At 34.4% G+C, this 18,480-nt stretch overlaps 1 protein-coding gene across 6 annotated transcripts in view; it reads left to right on the top strand.

Moving 5' to 3' along the window:
* The window catches only part of Kansl1l (KAT8 regulatory NSL complex subunit 1 like), a 90,915-nt gene extending 73,514 nt beyond the window's left edge, over positions 1-17,401 (top strand). For 2 of the 6 annotated variants that reach the window (XM_076550194.1, XM_042260183.2), the window contains exons 9-15: positions 7,715-7,843; positions 9,756-9,877; positions 10,727-10,851; positions 12,112-12,166; positions 13,327-13,439; positions 14,692-14,863; positions 15,666-17,401. In XM_076550194.1, the coding sequence (XP_076406309.1) occupies positions 7,715-7,843; positions 9,756-9,877; positions 10,727-10,851; positions 12,112-12,166; positions 13,327-13,439; positions 14,692-14,863; positions 15,666-15,896 (947 nt within the window). In that variant the 3' untranslated portion in view covers positions 15,897-17,401. The remainder of the gene's footprint in view (positions 1-7,714; positions 7,844-9,755; positions 9,878-10,726; positions 10,852-12,111; positions 12,167-13,326; positions 13,440-14,691; positions 14,864-15,665) is intronic. The other 4 variants (XM_076550195.1, XM_042260184.2, XM_076550196.1 and 1 more) reach the window with 3 other exon arrangements.
* Positions 17,402-18,480: the final 1,079 nt, after the last annotated feature.

Consider the following 18,480-nt stretch of genomic DNA (forward strand, 5'->3'; position numbering starts at 1 on the left):
AGGGAAGAAAGGGTGAGAGGGAGAATGACTAGATGGATGAAGGAATGAATGAACGAACGTAGGAACAATCCTTGGATGCAACGTCTGATACCTCTTGAAAGTTATGAAGTATTGATAAGTAGAAAACAGTATTATTAATATGGTAAAATTACAGATACCAATTTGTTTTATTAGTGTGGATATTTAATGCAATGTAAGTTGGAGTTATAGTAGACTTGGTGATCTTGAAATATCCCATAGCTCATCAAGAGTACTGAAGAGGAGAAAACATAAAAGGAACTGGTAGTATTGAAAAATGTAGCTCAACCACATATAGAGACATACCAGAAACCATAGAAAGCATAGATTTTTGTTTATATTTACAAAGAGTATAACCATGAAATGATCAAGAAAGCTGGTAACCATTAGAATATATAGCATTGTTACTTTTTCTGAGTAAAAAAAGTATACCTATTTAATAACATAAATAACAATAAATTGGAATTGGCTTCTATAATTTTAAGTAAAAAAAATAATGAACTGTTTATGAGTTCTCTGATACGGAATGAAGACATTGTCTATGTTTAGAAGCAATATGAAATGAAAAAAAAAATCGGCATTTCTAATTGTCTGCAAAGCTGTAATTTAGTATCAAAAGAAGTCAAACAAATTATTTCCAGGCAAAAATATCTACTTGCAAAACTCCAGAGTAAAATAAATATATGTTAAGTGGTTTTTATTATAAACCCCAGCCATTTTAGGCCGGGGGGGGGGGTGTTATGTGTTGCTCAGTGTTCAAAGGCCCTGAATTCAGTTAAGAGCACTTCGAGGCAGAGGGAGAAAACTGATTTCAAAAACCCACCAACTTTTATAAAGTGCAGTAGTAATTAGACAGAATATATAAAGTAACAAAGTCTTCATTCAAGACAGATGGCAATATCTCTTAAGTAGGATTTACATTGGAAAACTTTAATAAATTACAGTTTTTAAGGAACAAAGCATGAAAGGTGTTCCCTTATGAAGAGAATAAACTGCTCTTGTCAGAAGATACTTTGAAACTTAAGATGTCTGTTTTATATTGTTGTATACAGAGAATTTTAATTAGGATCAGGAAAGGGTGTTGCTGTTGTTGTTTTCAGAGACAAGATTTCTGTTTGTTCTGGCTGTTCTGGAACACTCATTAGACCAGGCTAGCCTTGAATTCAAAGATCTGTCTTCCTCTGTCTCCCAAGTGCTGCAACTAAAGGCATGCACCACTACACCCTTAAAGTTACATTTATTAAGAATTGTTTTTCTACAATCCCAGCACTTGGGAGGCTGATAAGAGAATTGCCAGAATTAGGGAAGCCTGGGCTGCAACAGTTATCCCAGGATGAAGTGGAACACAGTTAAGACAGCTCTGCTGTTAACTCAGGGTCCCCTTATCTCAGCTTCTTAAATCCTGGGGTTCTTGGTGTATGCCACCAAGCCTGGCTGAAATATTCTCTTTGAACAAAATTATCCTGATGTTTATCTCAGAGAAAATGTTGAAAGATAGCAAATATAGTTTTGAAATTTTCAAAAGGAGCTGTCATGTATCAAAATGCTTTCTAGTTATAATAAAGTATGATGATACTGAACAAAAGCCAGAAAACAAAAGGAAGGCTCAGAGAGAGAGACAGGTACTTACTATGTATTTTTATAGTATAGAAAGGAGGCTTTAGTGAATAAGTGTCAATGACAAGAGGCTATAGTGATGGCTCAGCAGTTAGGAGCACATGCTCTTGCAGAGGACCTGGGTGCAGTTCCCAGCACCCACGTGGTTGCTCAGGACCATCTGCAACTCTAATTCCAGAGGAATCTTATGCCCTCTTCTGACTTCCGCAGGTACCAGGTATGCAGGTGATACACATACATTTATGCAGATAAAACACTCAAACATACAAATCTTTAAACCAATGACAAGAACAAATGCTTGATGTAGTCTTATATCAACAGTATCAGAAGGTACTTTAAACAAAAGGCAGATATTGTTATTCTTGAATAGGCAAATCACAGTGAGGTAGGACTAGAGAGCAGTCTGAGTCAAAGGTTGTGCTCTGAGTAACCACCATGTATTTGTACTCAGTAGAATTAAATAATGGCTGATTACAATCTGTTCTCACATAGCACATTAAAACAAATTTAAGACTGATGAATTTTTATATATATTTCAGATATATATGTTAACAATGCCTTAAGAAAACTAGAAAATCTAGATATCCCTGGTAATAACTAAAATGAAAAGAAATATAACATTTATTGAGGACTTGTGTGTTAGACAGTTTGTGAATGTTTAAATATTTTGCCTATTGATAAGATTATACATTTTAAATAATTTCTATTACTACAACGAAAACAACATTCTTGAATATTTCGCATAACACCAACGATTGGGACAGACCACTTAGGAGGCACGAAGACTCACTTAGAAGACTTTAAGACTAAATTGCTGCTTCTGGACCTCCTGAGAATATTTACTGAACTGAAAACTGTATAATGATCCAGTTATTTTCAAAAACCTAGTATAATATTACATATAAAAGTCTTTATTCAGGAATGTCTTAGCACTTGTGATAATGTAAGATTAGTAACAACTTAAATATGATAGAATTATGTTAATTGGTTAAATATACACTAGAATATGCAATTTTAAAAGTATCTTAAAGGTTCATCTAAGGATAGAAACAAAGAATACTGCCATGTAATGGAAGGGTTTCTTCTTTCTTTTTTTTAAGCTATTACAGTTATGTAAAAAAGTAAATATATAAGTCATATTCAATGTAAGGAGTTTGTTGGAATTCTGATGAAGAAATTATATACATTCAAATTTAAAAACAACTTTTTTAGGGCGGGGGTAGTTTGAATACAGGGTTTCTCTGTCTCTGGCACCTTGCTCTGCAGACCAGGCTGGCCTCAAACTCAGAGATCTACCTGTCTCTGCCTCCCAAGTACTGGTATTAAAGGTGTGAGCCACCACCACCTGGCTTAAAAAAAAAAAAAGCTTATTATCAAATACACTTTGTAGACAATCCAAATATGAACATGGACTTTTGTTGTATAATAAATATTTTGTCATTTTTAATAATGCATTGTGATCACTTAACTATACCTATACTTAATCAGTTTTTTAGGGATTTATGGTGACATGATACAAATAAAAAGTATAAATTTATTTTTAAAAATTGCAGCATAAAGATTGGCAACAGTGACATGAAACAAATTAGTCATTAGTTGATTATATTAAAGATGGCTGCAACATTCAGAAGAGATCATCTTTATAGTCTCTGTGTTTTAACAATTCTCATAGTAAAAGTTACAGAATAAATCAAAACACCTTGGGCAAGGAGCAATTACCCATGCTTAAGAAGACAGAAGCAGTATTAGAAAATATAGGCAATGTCCAGGTACTTTCGTATGACATAAGATTTGAGATTTAATAAATTCTTTTTACAAACCCAGAAATGCAGCATTCTAAAGTGGTCCTTCATGATGGTGGTGACAACAGCTGACGCCTAGCAGCTACAGAATGCCTAAATAATAGTCAGAGAAATATTAGGCAACATCTGGATAATAATGAGTAGTAAAGTATGAGATAAAAAACCTACATACTTATATTCTAATTTAAATTATGACTTCATATTTGAGGTATGTATGGATTATAAAATGTACATGTTTCAGTGAAAGGCAATATGCAAAAATGAGCATATACGATGCATTAGAGAAGAGGATTATGTTTCTTCTCATGGTCTACTGTTTTTCTGACTTAAAGGAGGCAGTATGTTAGGCAATAATTTGATACTGAATTTATCAATAATATAGTGATATGTCACATGCTACATAAAATGGAAAACTGTAAATGTATGGAGTGGAATGTGCTTGAGATTCATGTTGCCACGCTACTAGGCAATATTCTTTTGTGTACCCGTTTCTTTTCCTCTATTTATTCCCTACCATTCTCAACTCAAATAAGCATTATGATTCTTCCTATGTCTAAAAGAAAAGTAGGCCCCCACAGTGAGAAGGTACTTAGTGCTAAGCAGACTCTAAAATGCTGAAAAAGTCAAAGGTAAAGCACAGGAAATTAAATATATTTTTATATATTATATACATATATAATGAAACCAAGATTTAATTTCCTTTGATTTACTGTACATATATATATATATATATATATATATATATATATAGAGAGAGAGAGAGAGAGAGAGAGAGAGAGAGAGAACAAAGGAGAAAGTCAACAAGAATAACTATTATGGGTGTGATGCAAAGAAACATGGTAACAATCTATAATAACTTCTTTTATGATAAGGCAAAAAGGAAGGCTAAGGGGGATGAGATATAGACAGAGGAATTCTAGAAAGATAAAAATGCTAAGAGCCATTTTGGAATTTATACAAAGATGAAAGGTTCCAAATGAGTATTCTTCAAACTCAACATGCAAACACATTGCTTGAAGAATACTGTTAGAATACAGATTCTAATTCAAGAAGTTTGGTATGGGGCCCAAGACTCTGCATTTCAATTATGGCTCAGCTGATTTAGACACTGGCACAGTTATGTGATACGTTATTACATGCAATGTTGGCTTACACTATGTAAGATTTTAAATAATGGATAATAAATGCATATTGTGGAGACATAATACAATGTGGTGCTTCCAAGTATCTACAAATAGCCTGGTATTTCTGAGAGTAAATGTGGGAGGTAAGCAGACAGATCCTTGGCTCACTACAGCACTTCATCCTGTCCTCTTAGGTTTTATACTTACAAAGTCATGTGGACTACAGACAAAGAAGCAGGGTAAAGTCCAACTGTAAAGTTGAGTAAATACATAATTAATCTAATCAAGAGGAGATGCCAGCAAAAGCCAACTGAAAGGCCTGTCTTTATCAAAGTATTATAGGGTATGAATAAGGGAGCAGAACTCAAGATAAGGCTTTAAGAGAAGACCTAAAGAACACATCACATGATTAAGAGTCCATAAAGATTATAGGAATAACTGTTGAATATGAATGTCTATAAATTAGCTAGTAATATTTTCTGATTCTTGACAACTATGTGGGTATATAAAAGATCTTGCTTTTGAGAAACACTGTGTGTTTTGTAAGGGAACATTATGTCAGAAAGGTGTATTCATACAGAAGAGGATCTGAGTATTTGAGTATTGGGCATATGGAAATTCTTTGTATTGTTTCAATTGTTTTTTGAATTTGAGTATGTCAAAGTTGTCGTATTTAACTTTTTTAAAGTGAATATCTGCAAGGAGTAAGAAAAGCATAACCTATAAACAACCCAAAAACTCAGGGCTCAGGCTGCTTCATCCAGTATGATCTTACAAGCTTGTTTTGAAATCTCTTTATGTCTACATAAGTCCAACACAATAACCTGTTTACACTGAAAGTCTAATTTTTTAGTTTCCTTTGATCATCATAGCCAATGATATTTAGATTACAAATTATTACCTGTATCCTTTTAAGGTACTTTAGGGAATTAATAGAAGACCCTTAAACTCCAACAAGAGACTGTGTCCAGCTTGCACCTTGCATTTTGTCTTGCACCTTTATACAAGCTATTTTGTCCTCTTTCCCCTCCCTATGACCTATAAGGCAATGAAGATCTAAATGGGACTTGCTAAAAATACCCAACTGACAGTAAAGGTGTACAATTGATGTAAGCTTCCCCTCTTAGGTTATGCTGTCCAGGTATATGAAGATTATTCTTTGTCATTTCCTATTGAACACCTTTCTCTCCATTGGTTGGATGGAAGGAAGTTTCAGATGTCTTAAGAATTCTGCTATTTTCCCTAGTCAGTGTTTTCTTACATCCAATTAACTAATCCTCATTCGTTTACAGTAATCTTTTAAATTTCTTTCTTGCAACTTTTAGGATATATTTATCTATGTGTACTGTTATGACACACAACATATTTAAAAACTTGCTGTTTGGCATTCAAGTGAACTCTTTAAAATCTTAAGAGTTATTGTAAGCAATTCAGGAAAAATCCAGGGCTATTTCTTCAAATGCTCTTCTTCATTTACTTTGCTCTTATCATTCCATTTTCTTTTCTTCATTCTCTTCATTCAATTGTGGAAGCTTTTCCAGGCAAATTTTGATTTTCCTAGCTGTGACTATTTTGTTCCATGGTTCAACTAATTATCATTTTAAAATCTGAACAAGCATATTTTATTTCTGAGAATTCTCTGCAGAGGCTTTGAGGACTTGTTTCTCTTTATTGTTTTATAGTCCTATTATTCTATACTCCGGAAACACTCCACAAACTATTTCTTAAGATAGTCCTTTTACTTCTACATTGTTGTTTTATTTATGGTGTCAGTACTGAAGATTTTAGGAATTTGTATACTTACATTTGAAACTGATCTTTATGGCTAGCGCTGTTCTACCACTATTACTTATAGTAATCAGTTTGTGAGAAAAGCACAGAGATTTGAACTCAAAACTGTTTTCAGATTGGAGTTGGGACAACACAGAACATTTCAAAGCGGGGCATGATGAGGACCTTACCTTAGACCCATTTCTCTATGGAAAGGTAGATTCTGTTACCTGAATGTTAGCCTCTCTAAACCATCTAGCTGATTGAGGTAGGTACTGGCTTCTACAGTCTACCAGTTGCTCCACATCATTTTTCCTTTGCCATTTTTATTCTCTTGCAGGTCTAGTAAAACACTGATATTTATCAAATTTTTGTGTTAACCATTTTCCTTTGTACTTCTGTTTGGGATTTCTTCAGCTAAATTCCCTAGGACATTAGTTTTGCAGTGATGCTTCATAAATTCTGATTTATATTCTATTTTTGCTGGCAAATGTGTGTATCTACACATAAGCCTCTATATCAAAAAATCTGGCTTGCCATTTTTAGAGTGCTCTGACATCTTGTAACTGGATTCGTGGTAGGCTAGTCAGGCTATTTATTTTCCCTTGGTGTGTTGGACACTTGAGTCTACATATTTTTTTCAATTCTTTCCCACATTTCCAAACCTTTATCCCCTGCTCCCCCAAAAGGAGCCGAGATACTGACTAAAGCAATGTTTGGAACTATGAGGTTCAGATAATCAGCACTCACGATGACTAAGGTAACATTTATGACAAATTTTCCATAGGAGACACCTATTTCAGGAAAACTTCATTGAATCCTTATAACCTCAAGACAGCTGCTTTTATAAATATGTTGAAACTGAGGCAGAGATACTAACGTAAAATTATTTTAAATTCAGGTTTCAAAAGTTAAGTAACAGTGGTATCATTGTCACAATTGGGTAAAATGAGGTTCATGCTTTTACAGAGTCCATGTGTTATGACATGTTGATGCTTACTTGGTGAAGAGTGTTTCTAGATTTAAGGACATCAACCTCAGGATTTCAATTGGCATTCATCCAGACTCACAGATCTGACCCAATGTTCACTGATTTTGAAGACATTAAGAGCACAGCCCCTTCTTTTTATCCACTTATACATAAGTAAAACACAAATGGAAATTGGGCATTTCCTGAGAACATTTTTGAGAAATCCTACTATTTCATTTCTTTTTAGTTTAGGAATTATCCATCTTGGTAATTGAGTTTTTATTTCATTTCACGTAATTCTGAACTAATAATACCTTAAAATTTTCAACACTATAAGTAGAAGCAAGTTAGCTGTTCACTGTCTCTGTTAAAGGACAAAAACATCACATAGCCTTTCTTTTCGTTTGTTTTAGTACAAGGGACTTCTCTGAATCAGTGGAGAAATGGATATTCACCTATATGTAAGCCTCAGATAAGGTCACAGTCATCTGCACAACTATTACAGGGAAGAAAAAAGAGACACTTGAGTGAAACAGCATTAGGTAGGTTAAAATGAAGATGTGACCATTAGTGTTAAATATTGAAAATAAAAATTATATTCTTCAAAGAACCCTTGTCTCGTGGGAATTTATAATCCAGAATATTCACTACCTACCTCAGATACCTATGTCCCTATGAGTATAGTCATGTACTTAGTTCAGAATTTGCTCGCTGGTATCTGTCCACTTCATGGCAATCAATGACTTCTTTCCTGTGCCTTCTGCCACCTGTTATCTGGACTGGATTTAGTCTCCTGGGTTATAGTAGAATCAGACTAGTCAGAGTAAGGTTACCTGATAGTAATTTATGAGTATTACTAAATGTTTTAGATTGTGAGAAAGTGGTCAGGATTCAACTGAGGAACTTCAATGCCCCTTTTTAATTCTCCTTAGTCTCTCTACTTAACATTTGTAAGATGAACAAGAAATAGTAGTTGAAAACAGACATGCTCTAATAATATCGAGTGTGGTTTGTTGTAGGGACTTAGGAGATGAGTTGCTACAGTCGTTGTTAATGCTAAGAAGAAAACCAGCATGATAGAGTTTGAAGAGAAAGTCATTTGTACACATCTGGTTCTTGCTCATTGTCCTAACACACATCACATTCATGAATTAAATCTTTCCCAGATGTTATATTTCAATAACATGGACATACTCAGTAAATTAGAAACTAATTATAACCAAAATGTACTGATTTATAATTTTATACAATGGATCTACATTTGCCTCCAGTGTCTTTAGAAATTTCACTCGAAATAACAGATCTATAATCACTACAATCTGATCAAACACATTGTGGTAGAAAATGAACAAGCTCACAAATGCATCTCAAGATGTTGCTTAAGTGTCTTTTAAGAGCAGTCAAGCAAAGATCACCTAACTTTTAAGGAACTTTCATATATACATGCCAATACATGGGGGAAATTGTAATCTCTTAATAATATAGACTATAAAATATAGATTAGTTATCTAAATAGAAATGAGTGATAGATTCAAATTTAATGAATATAAGGGGATAGTAAAAAAAATCAATAAAATGATATATTTCAAATAAATAAGTAGATAATTACAAAAATTTGGTAAATTAGGCATGTCCCTAACAAGACAGTGCCCTGAAAAATGAATTCTTCTGGGATAAAAGAAACCTAGAAGGCAATTACCATTTTAATATGTGAATTTTGAAGCTACTAACCAATAAAGACTATTTTTTCACAACTGAAGAAATATATAGTTGGTCCTATTACTTTTTACATTATAAAGAAAATACTCTTTTTTTAAACAATTCATACTGAAGTAATGCAGATAACAGCACTAAACAAGTGAACAGAAACACAAATATACTTACAAATAGGAATAAAAAGCAGAACTTGATGGAACACATAACTTTTTTATATGAAATGAATATTGTGAAAAAATTCATTCATGAAACAGGATTAGGATATTGTATCAAATGAATACCAGAAAACATGAATCTTTAGAATTTACTAAAATTAAATAAAAAATAAATGAAATACAATAAGAATAAAAACTCAGATGTCAACTTAAGGAAATCTCACAGAAAGTAAGACAGGCAAAGATAAGAAAGAAAAAAAGAAAAGAAACTTAAGATCAGTCTTGACAATACAGCCTGAATGGGACACTTAAAAAACAAGAATAGGGAAAAGACAATGGAAAAGGTTACTCAAGGAACCATATAAAGTGAAACAGGCAGACAACACTGAAGCCCCAGAAATACTTGGTAGCAAGAATATACTTGTTTTATAATTTTCTTTTGTTTTCTGAACAAAATTATGTCTTTAAAAGCAAGCAAACAAAAACAAACTAATGATCAACCACCTCTCACTTATTTTGGAAAATAATTCTAATACATGTGGTCATTTTTAACATGTGACATTCTGAAGGATTCTTTCCACAGCAGGAGAAAGAACTAGATTTGAAGAATTTGCTTTTCAACGTCCAGAACCAGGATCCCATTGCGATTTTACTACTGTCTCTAATGCCAATGTCACATCAAGAACTCAGAATTCATCCTCACAAGTAGGTTGTTTTTAAATTTGTAAATTCTAAACTAGCTTTATAGATTTTTTTAAAAATAAAACAAGCTAATAAAAAACTGTCAGAATATTTTGTTAATCTATGCCAGTCTTATTCAGTAGTAAATTTTAGAACTATCTTATTAGGAAATAGTAAATTTGGTTAAATAAATCATTTTTGACTTGGAAGCTAGCACCTTATTCTTTGGCTATGCTTAAAACTTATGACCACCTCAGTCGGGCAGTGGTGATGCATAACTTTAATCCCAGTACTCAGGAGGCAGAGCCAGCCAGATCTCTGTGAGTTCCAGGCCAGCCTGGTTTACAGAGCGAGATCCAGGACAGGCACCAAAACAACACAGAAAAACCCTGTCTCAAAAACAACAACTCTTATGACTATCTCTACTCTTTAACATCTGAAGCTAAACACAGTTTTGCTACTGACATATGGGATTTGTGTTCTTAAATTGTTTTATTTTTTTGCTGCCCAGAAGTAGAGAGGTCACAGGTATGAAGGTTTAGATGGGCAGTCTGAAGCCCAGGGGCCAGGAGCACATACATACATGAAGATCTGTGGCAGCCATCTTCACTCAGGAACTTTCAAATAATTGTGTGTGTTTCTACACAAAATATTCTTTACATGTGTTCCAAAAGAAATGTCTTAGGTTACAAAAGATAAACACTCTTAATTTAATTGGCTTTCTTAGCATTTTATAATCAAATTTGAGAACAAGAATTTACAAAAAATATGTCACAGATATATACTACGTATTATTTTTATATAACTAATGAAGGCATGAGCACAGATAACTAAAACATTACTGTAAATTAGTACAATAATCCTGTGTTCCAGAGTACTGCACGGCGGAGGCTAAGAAGTGAGAGCTCTTACGATATAGATAACATCGTGATCCCCATGTCATTAGTAGCACCTGCTAAGTTAGAGAAACTCCAGTATAAAGAAATACTTACTCCACGGTATGTATACTTCCATCTGTTTTCTTTCTTCTTTCTTTCATAAACTTAAATTCAGAGTCAAGTTTTAACTAAAAGAATGCTCCCCTTTCCCTATTTGCATAGAAGGGAAATGGTAAAAGGAAACTTTACATTAGATTGATTGACTTTAGCCTTCAAAATTGATTTTTACTTAGTTATATTTAGGTATCTATTATGTATATTTATTACCATAGTATTTCAGCAGTGTAAACATTACAACAAACAGCTCCTGCCTTTTATGATAGAGGTATACTTGGTTGCAAAGAATTAAAAACAAAAATCAACTATTTGCATGTGCACTCACTGTTAAGAAAGTAATGTTTGCAAACAAAATGAGTTTCTGATTTATCTCTAATTCAGCAATAAAAAAAAATCAAATAGAAAAATGAGAGGGAATATCTAGGAAAATAATCCAAAAAGGTAAAAATGTTTATTTACATAGATACCAGTGTGCAAAGTCTAGCCAGACAAGGAGGTTTGGAATAGTTTATACATGAAGGTTGAGCTAGAAAAGGACTAGACTAAGGCACTCCTCGATTCCATGCATAGATCTACATCCACTGGCAATGAAGGCAACTATGTTTTTATAGCAATAGAGATTTTCATATCTCTTTTAGATATGAAAATGGCACTAGGAAATAGAAAAAGTTGGAGATGAACACATGGGCCCATTCATTTCCATTTTAATTCTGTAAGTTCACTTACTACTTCACAATTAATCTGAGGAATTAGTCTGGTACTCTACTAGTAGGCACTACAGTTACGTATCTACAAGATTGGCATTTTCTAAAATAAGGAATATTGTTGTGGTTAATAGTGTTTCATAGCAACAATGTTTTCAACTCACAGTGGAGAATTCTGTGAGCCAGTTTGTTAAGCTAGTAATTAAAAAGGGCCTGATTCACATTTCCATACCAAAGAAAACTGAATCAGGTCAGGTTCTCATTTTTGCCCAAGCCAAGTGATTAGCTTATCAGTGTGTTAATTCAGACAGTACATAATTAGAGAATGCGACTACGTAGAAGAAACTATTCACTGTAAGGTATAAAGAATAAAATTCATCTTCTTTTTTTCTCTTATAAAATCTTTTTTTTTTCTCTTTAAAATGACAAACTATTAAAATGCAACCACTTGAATTATGGAAATCTTGAGGAAATAAAACCTAATATTTTTAGCTGTGTTTAGAAAAGAAAACCGCTGTATTTGGATAAAAGCTGTCTGAAATTCTTTTGTTTTCAACAGCTGGAGGATGGTGGTTCTTCAGCCTCTTGATGAACAGAACTTAAGCAAAGAAGAGGTAAGCTGCCTATGTTTAATGTGATAATTGCACCTTTCACATTATAAAGCCTAAATCATTTGATATTTAAATATCTAAAAGGAAATATAAACCATGATTTTTATTGATAAAAATCTTTTCAAAAAGGATATTTTTAGAAAAATGTTCCTTCCCAAATTTGATTGCAAAAGTCATATAGCATAGTGTTATCTCCCAAACCAAACAAAAAGGCAGTGTGATACATATTGTAGTGTTAGTACCAAGAGGCAAGGACAGTCCTAGCAATAATTAAATATTAATGCTTTTGTAGTTAAACATACAGAACAAATGGGATATAACAGAAAAAATAAATATTGTCACAGCATTTCTGATCAAGCTGTGAATTATATGAAAAGTTTGTCTCCCCGATCCCAACTTTTGGATGCTGAAGTTATTGGTAAAGGATTCTAAACCTGCATAGATAAAATTACATTAAGAACACTGATGGGAATCACACTGTATGAACCTCAAAACTCTCAAAGAACTAAGGAAAGGAGCAACTAGGGGGAAATACAGTGTAACACTAATTCCAAGATGATGGTCTCTAATGAAAGCTAGAGTTACACAGAGGGCACACACATACTTTCTGTCAACTAACAGTGCTTCTACACCCACTCGTCTTATTTTTCAGCTACCAATATCTTACTGTTAATGCACTTTGCTTTTCTGTTGCACTCTTGCTAAGTCAGAATGATCATTACCAGGAAAACCGAATTCCCCAGAGTTACCCAGTTAACTAAGTCAATTAACTAAATTCTGATTTACCTCAATTCATTTTACTTTTTTTGACATTGACATATTCTGTGAACATTGTACTTCATAATGGATAATCCATAATTACTCTGTGGAATGAATAAAGTTTAAGACTATTTTTTTTGTAGCTTGGGTAAGGTAGCACATACCTGTCATCCCTGCACTCTAGAGGCTAAGGTAAGAGGGGTGCATATTCAAGCTTGCCTTAGTACAGCAAGAGCCTGTACCCAAACAATAACAAAATAATCCCATAGCTGTGGCAAATGGAGAGAACCCATTTATAATCTAGGTACATATTAAAACTTGGGCCAAGAGTAGGATGTTTTAAAAAGCTCTGTGCTTACAAAGACCATTTGAAACTTGTTTTCATGTTTTAAAAATCTTACCAGATAGAAGATCTTTCTGATGAAGTCTTCTCCCTAAGACACAAAAAATACGAAGAGAGAGAGCAAGCTAGGTGGTCACTCTGGGAGCAAAGCAAGTGGCACAGAAGAAATAACAGGCAAGTATTTCAAGTTTAAAGCATTAAAGCCGCAACATATGAGGAATGAACAGAACCCAGCCATGAAATTCAGGCAAGACCCCCGAGAAGGAAATCACAGGATGCAAAACTAGCTGTTGTGTCAAGTGACACCTGCACACAGAAACTGACATCCCACGTGCATCTGGGAAATGACACGACAGAATGAGTTCTCACACTTTATGTGCTACCACCCATGGTATCATACTTACCCAGGAAATATAAGGAACATTCTATATAATGCATGTCATTTCATACAGCCATGGTGGCACATGCCAGTAATTAATTAGGAAGCTGAGGCAGGTGGATCTCTAGTTTAAGACCAGTATAGATTGCACAGTGAAGAACTCTTCTCCAGAATCTTAAAGCAAGTTATTTCAATGTTGTTTAAACAGTGAACCCAGCATAAGGTACTGGAGTTTAGGCAATCCATTTTAACAAACATCTCAAAAATAATACTTAACACAAATTATTTGAGAAATTTTATTTTAGTATAAAAGACAAATAGTTCATGGGACTTTTAAAAATATAAATATTAGATCTGGGCACATGCTCAGAGTTCCTGCATTCATGGGGATGAGGCAGGATGATCATGTGTTAGAACATGTGCCACAGAGCCAAACTCTGTCTCAAAACCAGAAACAAGCTCCTAAGAAGACTGGGAGAGAATAAATGTGACATAATTAGTAATTATCTATTTGAAATACCTTTGTAGTTACATTTTATTGTTTTTAATATAGCCACAACTAAAGAAGCAAGTTCATGTAAAAATCTAGCTGTCTCTTCATTTAAAGAACATCTTTCAATTAGTTAAATAATAATGAAGTCCCTTCTCTGCCTAGCTGTTCAGATGTACTGTAAATCTTTGTTTAAAGAGTTCTCCTAATATAAATGATACTCTAGAATTCCAGTTCTTTTCCACATCCTAGATAGAACTTTCCAGAAATACAGAGGAAAAAATGTGAATTGAGGTCTTCATGTATGTTAAAACAATTCTAGAATAAACTGAGAACTCAAAGACTGTAAAAGTCAAATACATGGCCCTTTCTGTCTTGTCAAACCAAAGAACTGTAACAACAATGATTGAGTACTCAATGAGGATATTTAAGCCTTGGATAGAAACCTTTCCTAAAAACAACACTGGGAAGATCATCAGATGACCTTGGGTAGAAACACTAGAAAAACACAGTACTGACTTAGTGTGATACCCTGTATTCATTTATTTCCTTACTAGAGCTTACAGTAAAAACATGGAAGGACAGGACTTGGTTCTGAAGGAAAACCCAAGTGAACTAGGCAATGCTCAGCAGTGTGCTAACGCCGAGAGCCCCCTCGAGCTCCCGGCAGACAACCACAGTCTGTGTGCTCAGGACTCACTTTCTTTAAGTGATAGTCAAGAAATCAAGGTAAGCCTAGGTTATATGACTGCATTTTCTTTTAACTGTCTTTTAACTTCATCTCACTTGTGTGTAGAAATTGCTTATTGTAAATTGTTTTACTACATATCAAACTCAGTGAGATGTTCAGTCTAGCATGGCCATGAAGGTCTATAGTGGAGCACTCTAGTTCCATTCTATTAGCAATTTACTTGTATTTTTATTTTTGGGGGGCACAGCCTGCCAGTAACAACCCTGACCTATCTACTTACTTGCCTGTTAGGGGATGGGGATTCTACTGCACTTTCTTTAAGAACAAACCTGAGCACTGGAGACTGGCACATGGCGCACAGTAAGCACAGCCTCTGTTTCCCTGCTGCGAACAAAGGGTTTGACTTGTCTCCACACAGATCCAGCGCCTACTGTAGGGAGTATATCCTACAACTGTGCAAAGTTCATGCTTCTATCCCCATTACAGGGTGTTGAAAAATAACTAGATCAAGAATGGAGGGACTATAGAAGTTAATATGCAAGTTGCAGAAAATTAGGAAGAAAAAGGATCTGTAATAACAATGAGACAGAAATGAAGTACAGCAAATGGAAGAAATCCTTCCTTAAAGGGTTCTGTGGCAGTATCTGCTCTTCTTAGCAGAGTAAAGAAATAATTCCTTAAAGTCAAGAAATTCTCAGTATATTCCATTTTGGTATGAGAGGAAATAAAAACCTGAACTTAGATACTCAAAGAATCATTATAAAAACTGACATTACAAATTCCTTAACAAATAATCAAATTAGGTGAAACTTAACTGAAAATGTTTCTTTCCCCTTTCAGTCTTTGCGGTGGGAGCGACGAGCTTTTCCACTGAAGGATGAGGATGCTGCAGCCTTATTATGCCAAGATGAAAGAAAGGATCAGACTGAGGGGGCAAGCGCAGCCTTCCGCGACGAAGTCTTCTGTAGCACTACACCAGAGGATGGCCACCCTCCAAAAATGCAGTTAGATGGAATGGAAGAGTATAAAACCTTTGGTATAGGAGTTACTAATGTTAAAAGAAATAGGTGACAGGGAACAAATTATGAAAACTATGTAACTGAAAGGAAAAGAGGAAGAAAAACCTAAACCCTCTTCTGACTCTTCTGCTCCTCTGGTCACAATTCCAGACAAGGAGGATGTGCTGCATGTATCCATCTTTCACTGTCCATGAAACAGGCCAGAGAAGTTTCTTTTTCCTGAATCACAGAAGTAGCTAGCTTTTCACCTACACAAATGCTAGTAACTTGTGTTTGTCAGTAACACAGATCACACACTGCTGCAATTTGATGTGAAACTACACTATGGGGTAACTGTTAAGAGACCCTTCCTGACAATACAGTTGATTTGCATCAAATGACAACTATTCTTTGTATCGGTTCTCATGGCAGTTCATTAAAATTGCCTCAGTAATATGAGAATATACTAGTGTGTATACAGAATATATACACACACGCACACACGTAGTCTTAAAACTGCATATATGAACTACTCTATGCAATGTAAGTTGCCATGAATATCTAGCACAGGTGCTGACTGATAATAGACATCTGAAAGCTTTGACTATGGAAAGGGAGTTGTTTTTTCTTTTATTCTAAAAATTGTTTAACCAATATAAGTTATTTATGGAAATTCTTATATCAGATAATACAATATTCATTTATTTGAAATCATTGTTCTCTCTTGGACTAACCACAGACTTTCTGCTTACTCTTAACAGAATTAAGAGAAGCAACTTAGAGTTTAATATATTGATACATTTTAAAACTATCGTCTTTGAAAATTCACCCTGAGTTTTACTTGCTTTATGTACCTCTTCAAGACAGCAATTTAAAATGCAAAACAGCATACAAATCATAATATGGTTGTAATTCTAGCAAATGTACAGCTAGAAGCTTCTAATTTGGTTTCTCCTTGCCATAGCTTACTCAAATACCTACTCTTAATAGGCTCCTAGATCAAGAATTCAAGTTTTTTCAAAGACTAAGACTTTAATATAGAATACTGAGGAGTGTACATTAAGGAAAATTCTTTTTGGAGCTATAATACCATTTTTTCTAGACGAAAGTTAAGGACAATTTGTATCAACCACTTTTTGTTATGCAAAGAAAGGTTACTCAATTTGTAGTTCCCATAATACTGAAAATCCTGGCCACTGGGCTTAGCGTCTGTGGGATTAGATACTTAAGGTTTTGTTGAGGATTAGAAATTAAACTGGTCCCTGCAAAAGGGGGATGGGGAACCATTCAAATTCAATAGTTACAAACTTTTGCTTATAGTTTTACTGTACATTTATTTTTAAAGAAAAAGATAACAAAAGCCAGAAAAATACAAGTTGTCCCAGCAAGTAATTCAAATCTTTGTCATGACTGATATTATAATCTTCTACATAGTTTTTTAATTAAAGTTATTTCTATATGCCTTGTATTGTGTGATTTGATTAAATGCTATTACTCGTGGCACAAACTTCTCCTAAGCCAAAATAAAAACAAGTATTAATAAACTTTACCTTATAGGGCAGGAAAAAGCCCCAGCAATCTGTTTCATGCCTAAGTTTGTCAGTGTTCTTATTTTTTAAAACCTTATTTCTCAAAACTCATAGTAGCCTGAAGAAATGTAATGATACTGGTTGTGTTCTTGTCATAGTCAAGAATGAGAGTGAACTTGCTGATGCACATTGCCAGTCTTTCGGTAACTGGGAACACTGTTAGTAATACTTCGTTCATGGATGAAGTCTGTACCCTGTCCTCTCTTAGCCTGCTTCTTCTTTCTTAGAAATGATATAAACATCCTGGGGCCCCATCTGTATTTCCAGAGTATGCTTTACTCACGCTGATTCTGCTAGAGAGCATAGTTACACTAAAAATAAAGTTAAAAAAACCTTTCTTCTCTCTAACCTACCTCTCAGGGGCCGTCTGTAGTCTGAGCAGCAGGACACACCAGAAAGCCCGCTTTTCCTGGACCCTTTCTATGTGCCAGCACAAAACATACCTGCTAACAATTATAGACAATCTAGGAGTTAATTAAGCACAACCAAAGTGTGTAATACTCACAAACCAGACAATGCTTGCCATTTTGTGTTGATCATCCCCTACAGTCTAAGAGTAGAACTATAGGCTATCTAGTATCATGTTATGCTTTTAATTCTCAACCCACAGTAGTTATGGTTCCATTTAACAGATGTAAGAGTCGATAGTGAAAACAGGTTGAGTGACTTTTCTTAAAATCAAAGATCTAGAATGGAGCTAACCTGGATTCAACCCAGTGGAGCTTCCAAGAAAGACTGTATGGTTCCTCTCTGCTCACAGCTACCACAACAGTATTATTTCACAGCCCTAAGAATGGTAGTTGAGTGAGAACCAGAAGCAGAAAGGAGTTACTGAAAAGCCTGCTGTGACAAAGAAAATACCTTGATAGAGTCTGTGCTTGGATTTCAGAAAGCCTAGCCCTCATACATTTTTATAGTCTTTAATAAACCAAGTGTAAGATAAAAAGTAAAAATGTTTCAGATGCCAGACAATGACGTATTACCCCAACAAAGCTTCTAATTTTAGTCCCATTCCATTCATATTCTCAGGCATATAAACAAACCACAAATGACACGAAACAGAGAAAA

The sequence above is a fragment of the Peromyscus maniculatus genome, chromosome 13, assembly GCF_049852395.1.
Source record: "Peromyscus maniculatus bairdii isolate BWxNUB_F1_BW_parent chromosome 13, HU_Pman_BW_mat_3.1, whole genome shotgun sequence".
Classification (NCBI taxonomy): Eukaryota; Metazoa; Chordata; class Mammalia; order Rodentia; family Cricetidae; genus Peromyscus; species Peromyscus maniculatus.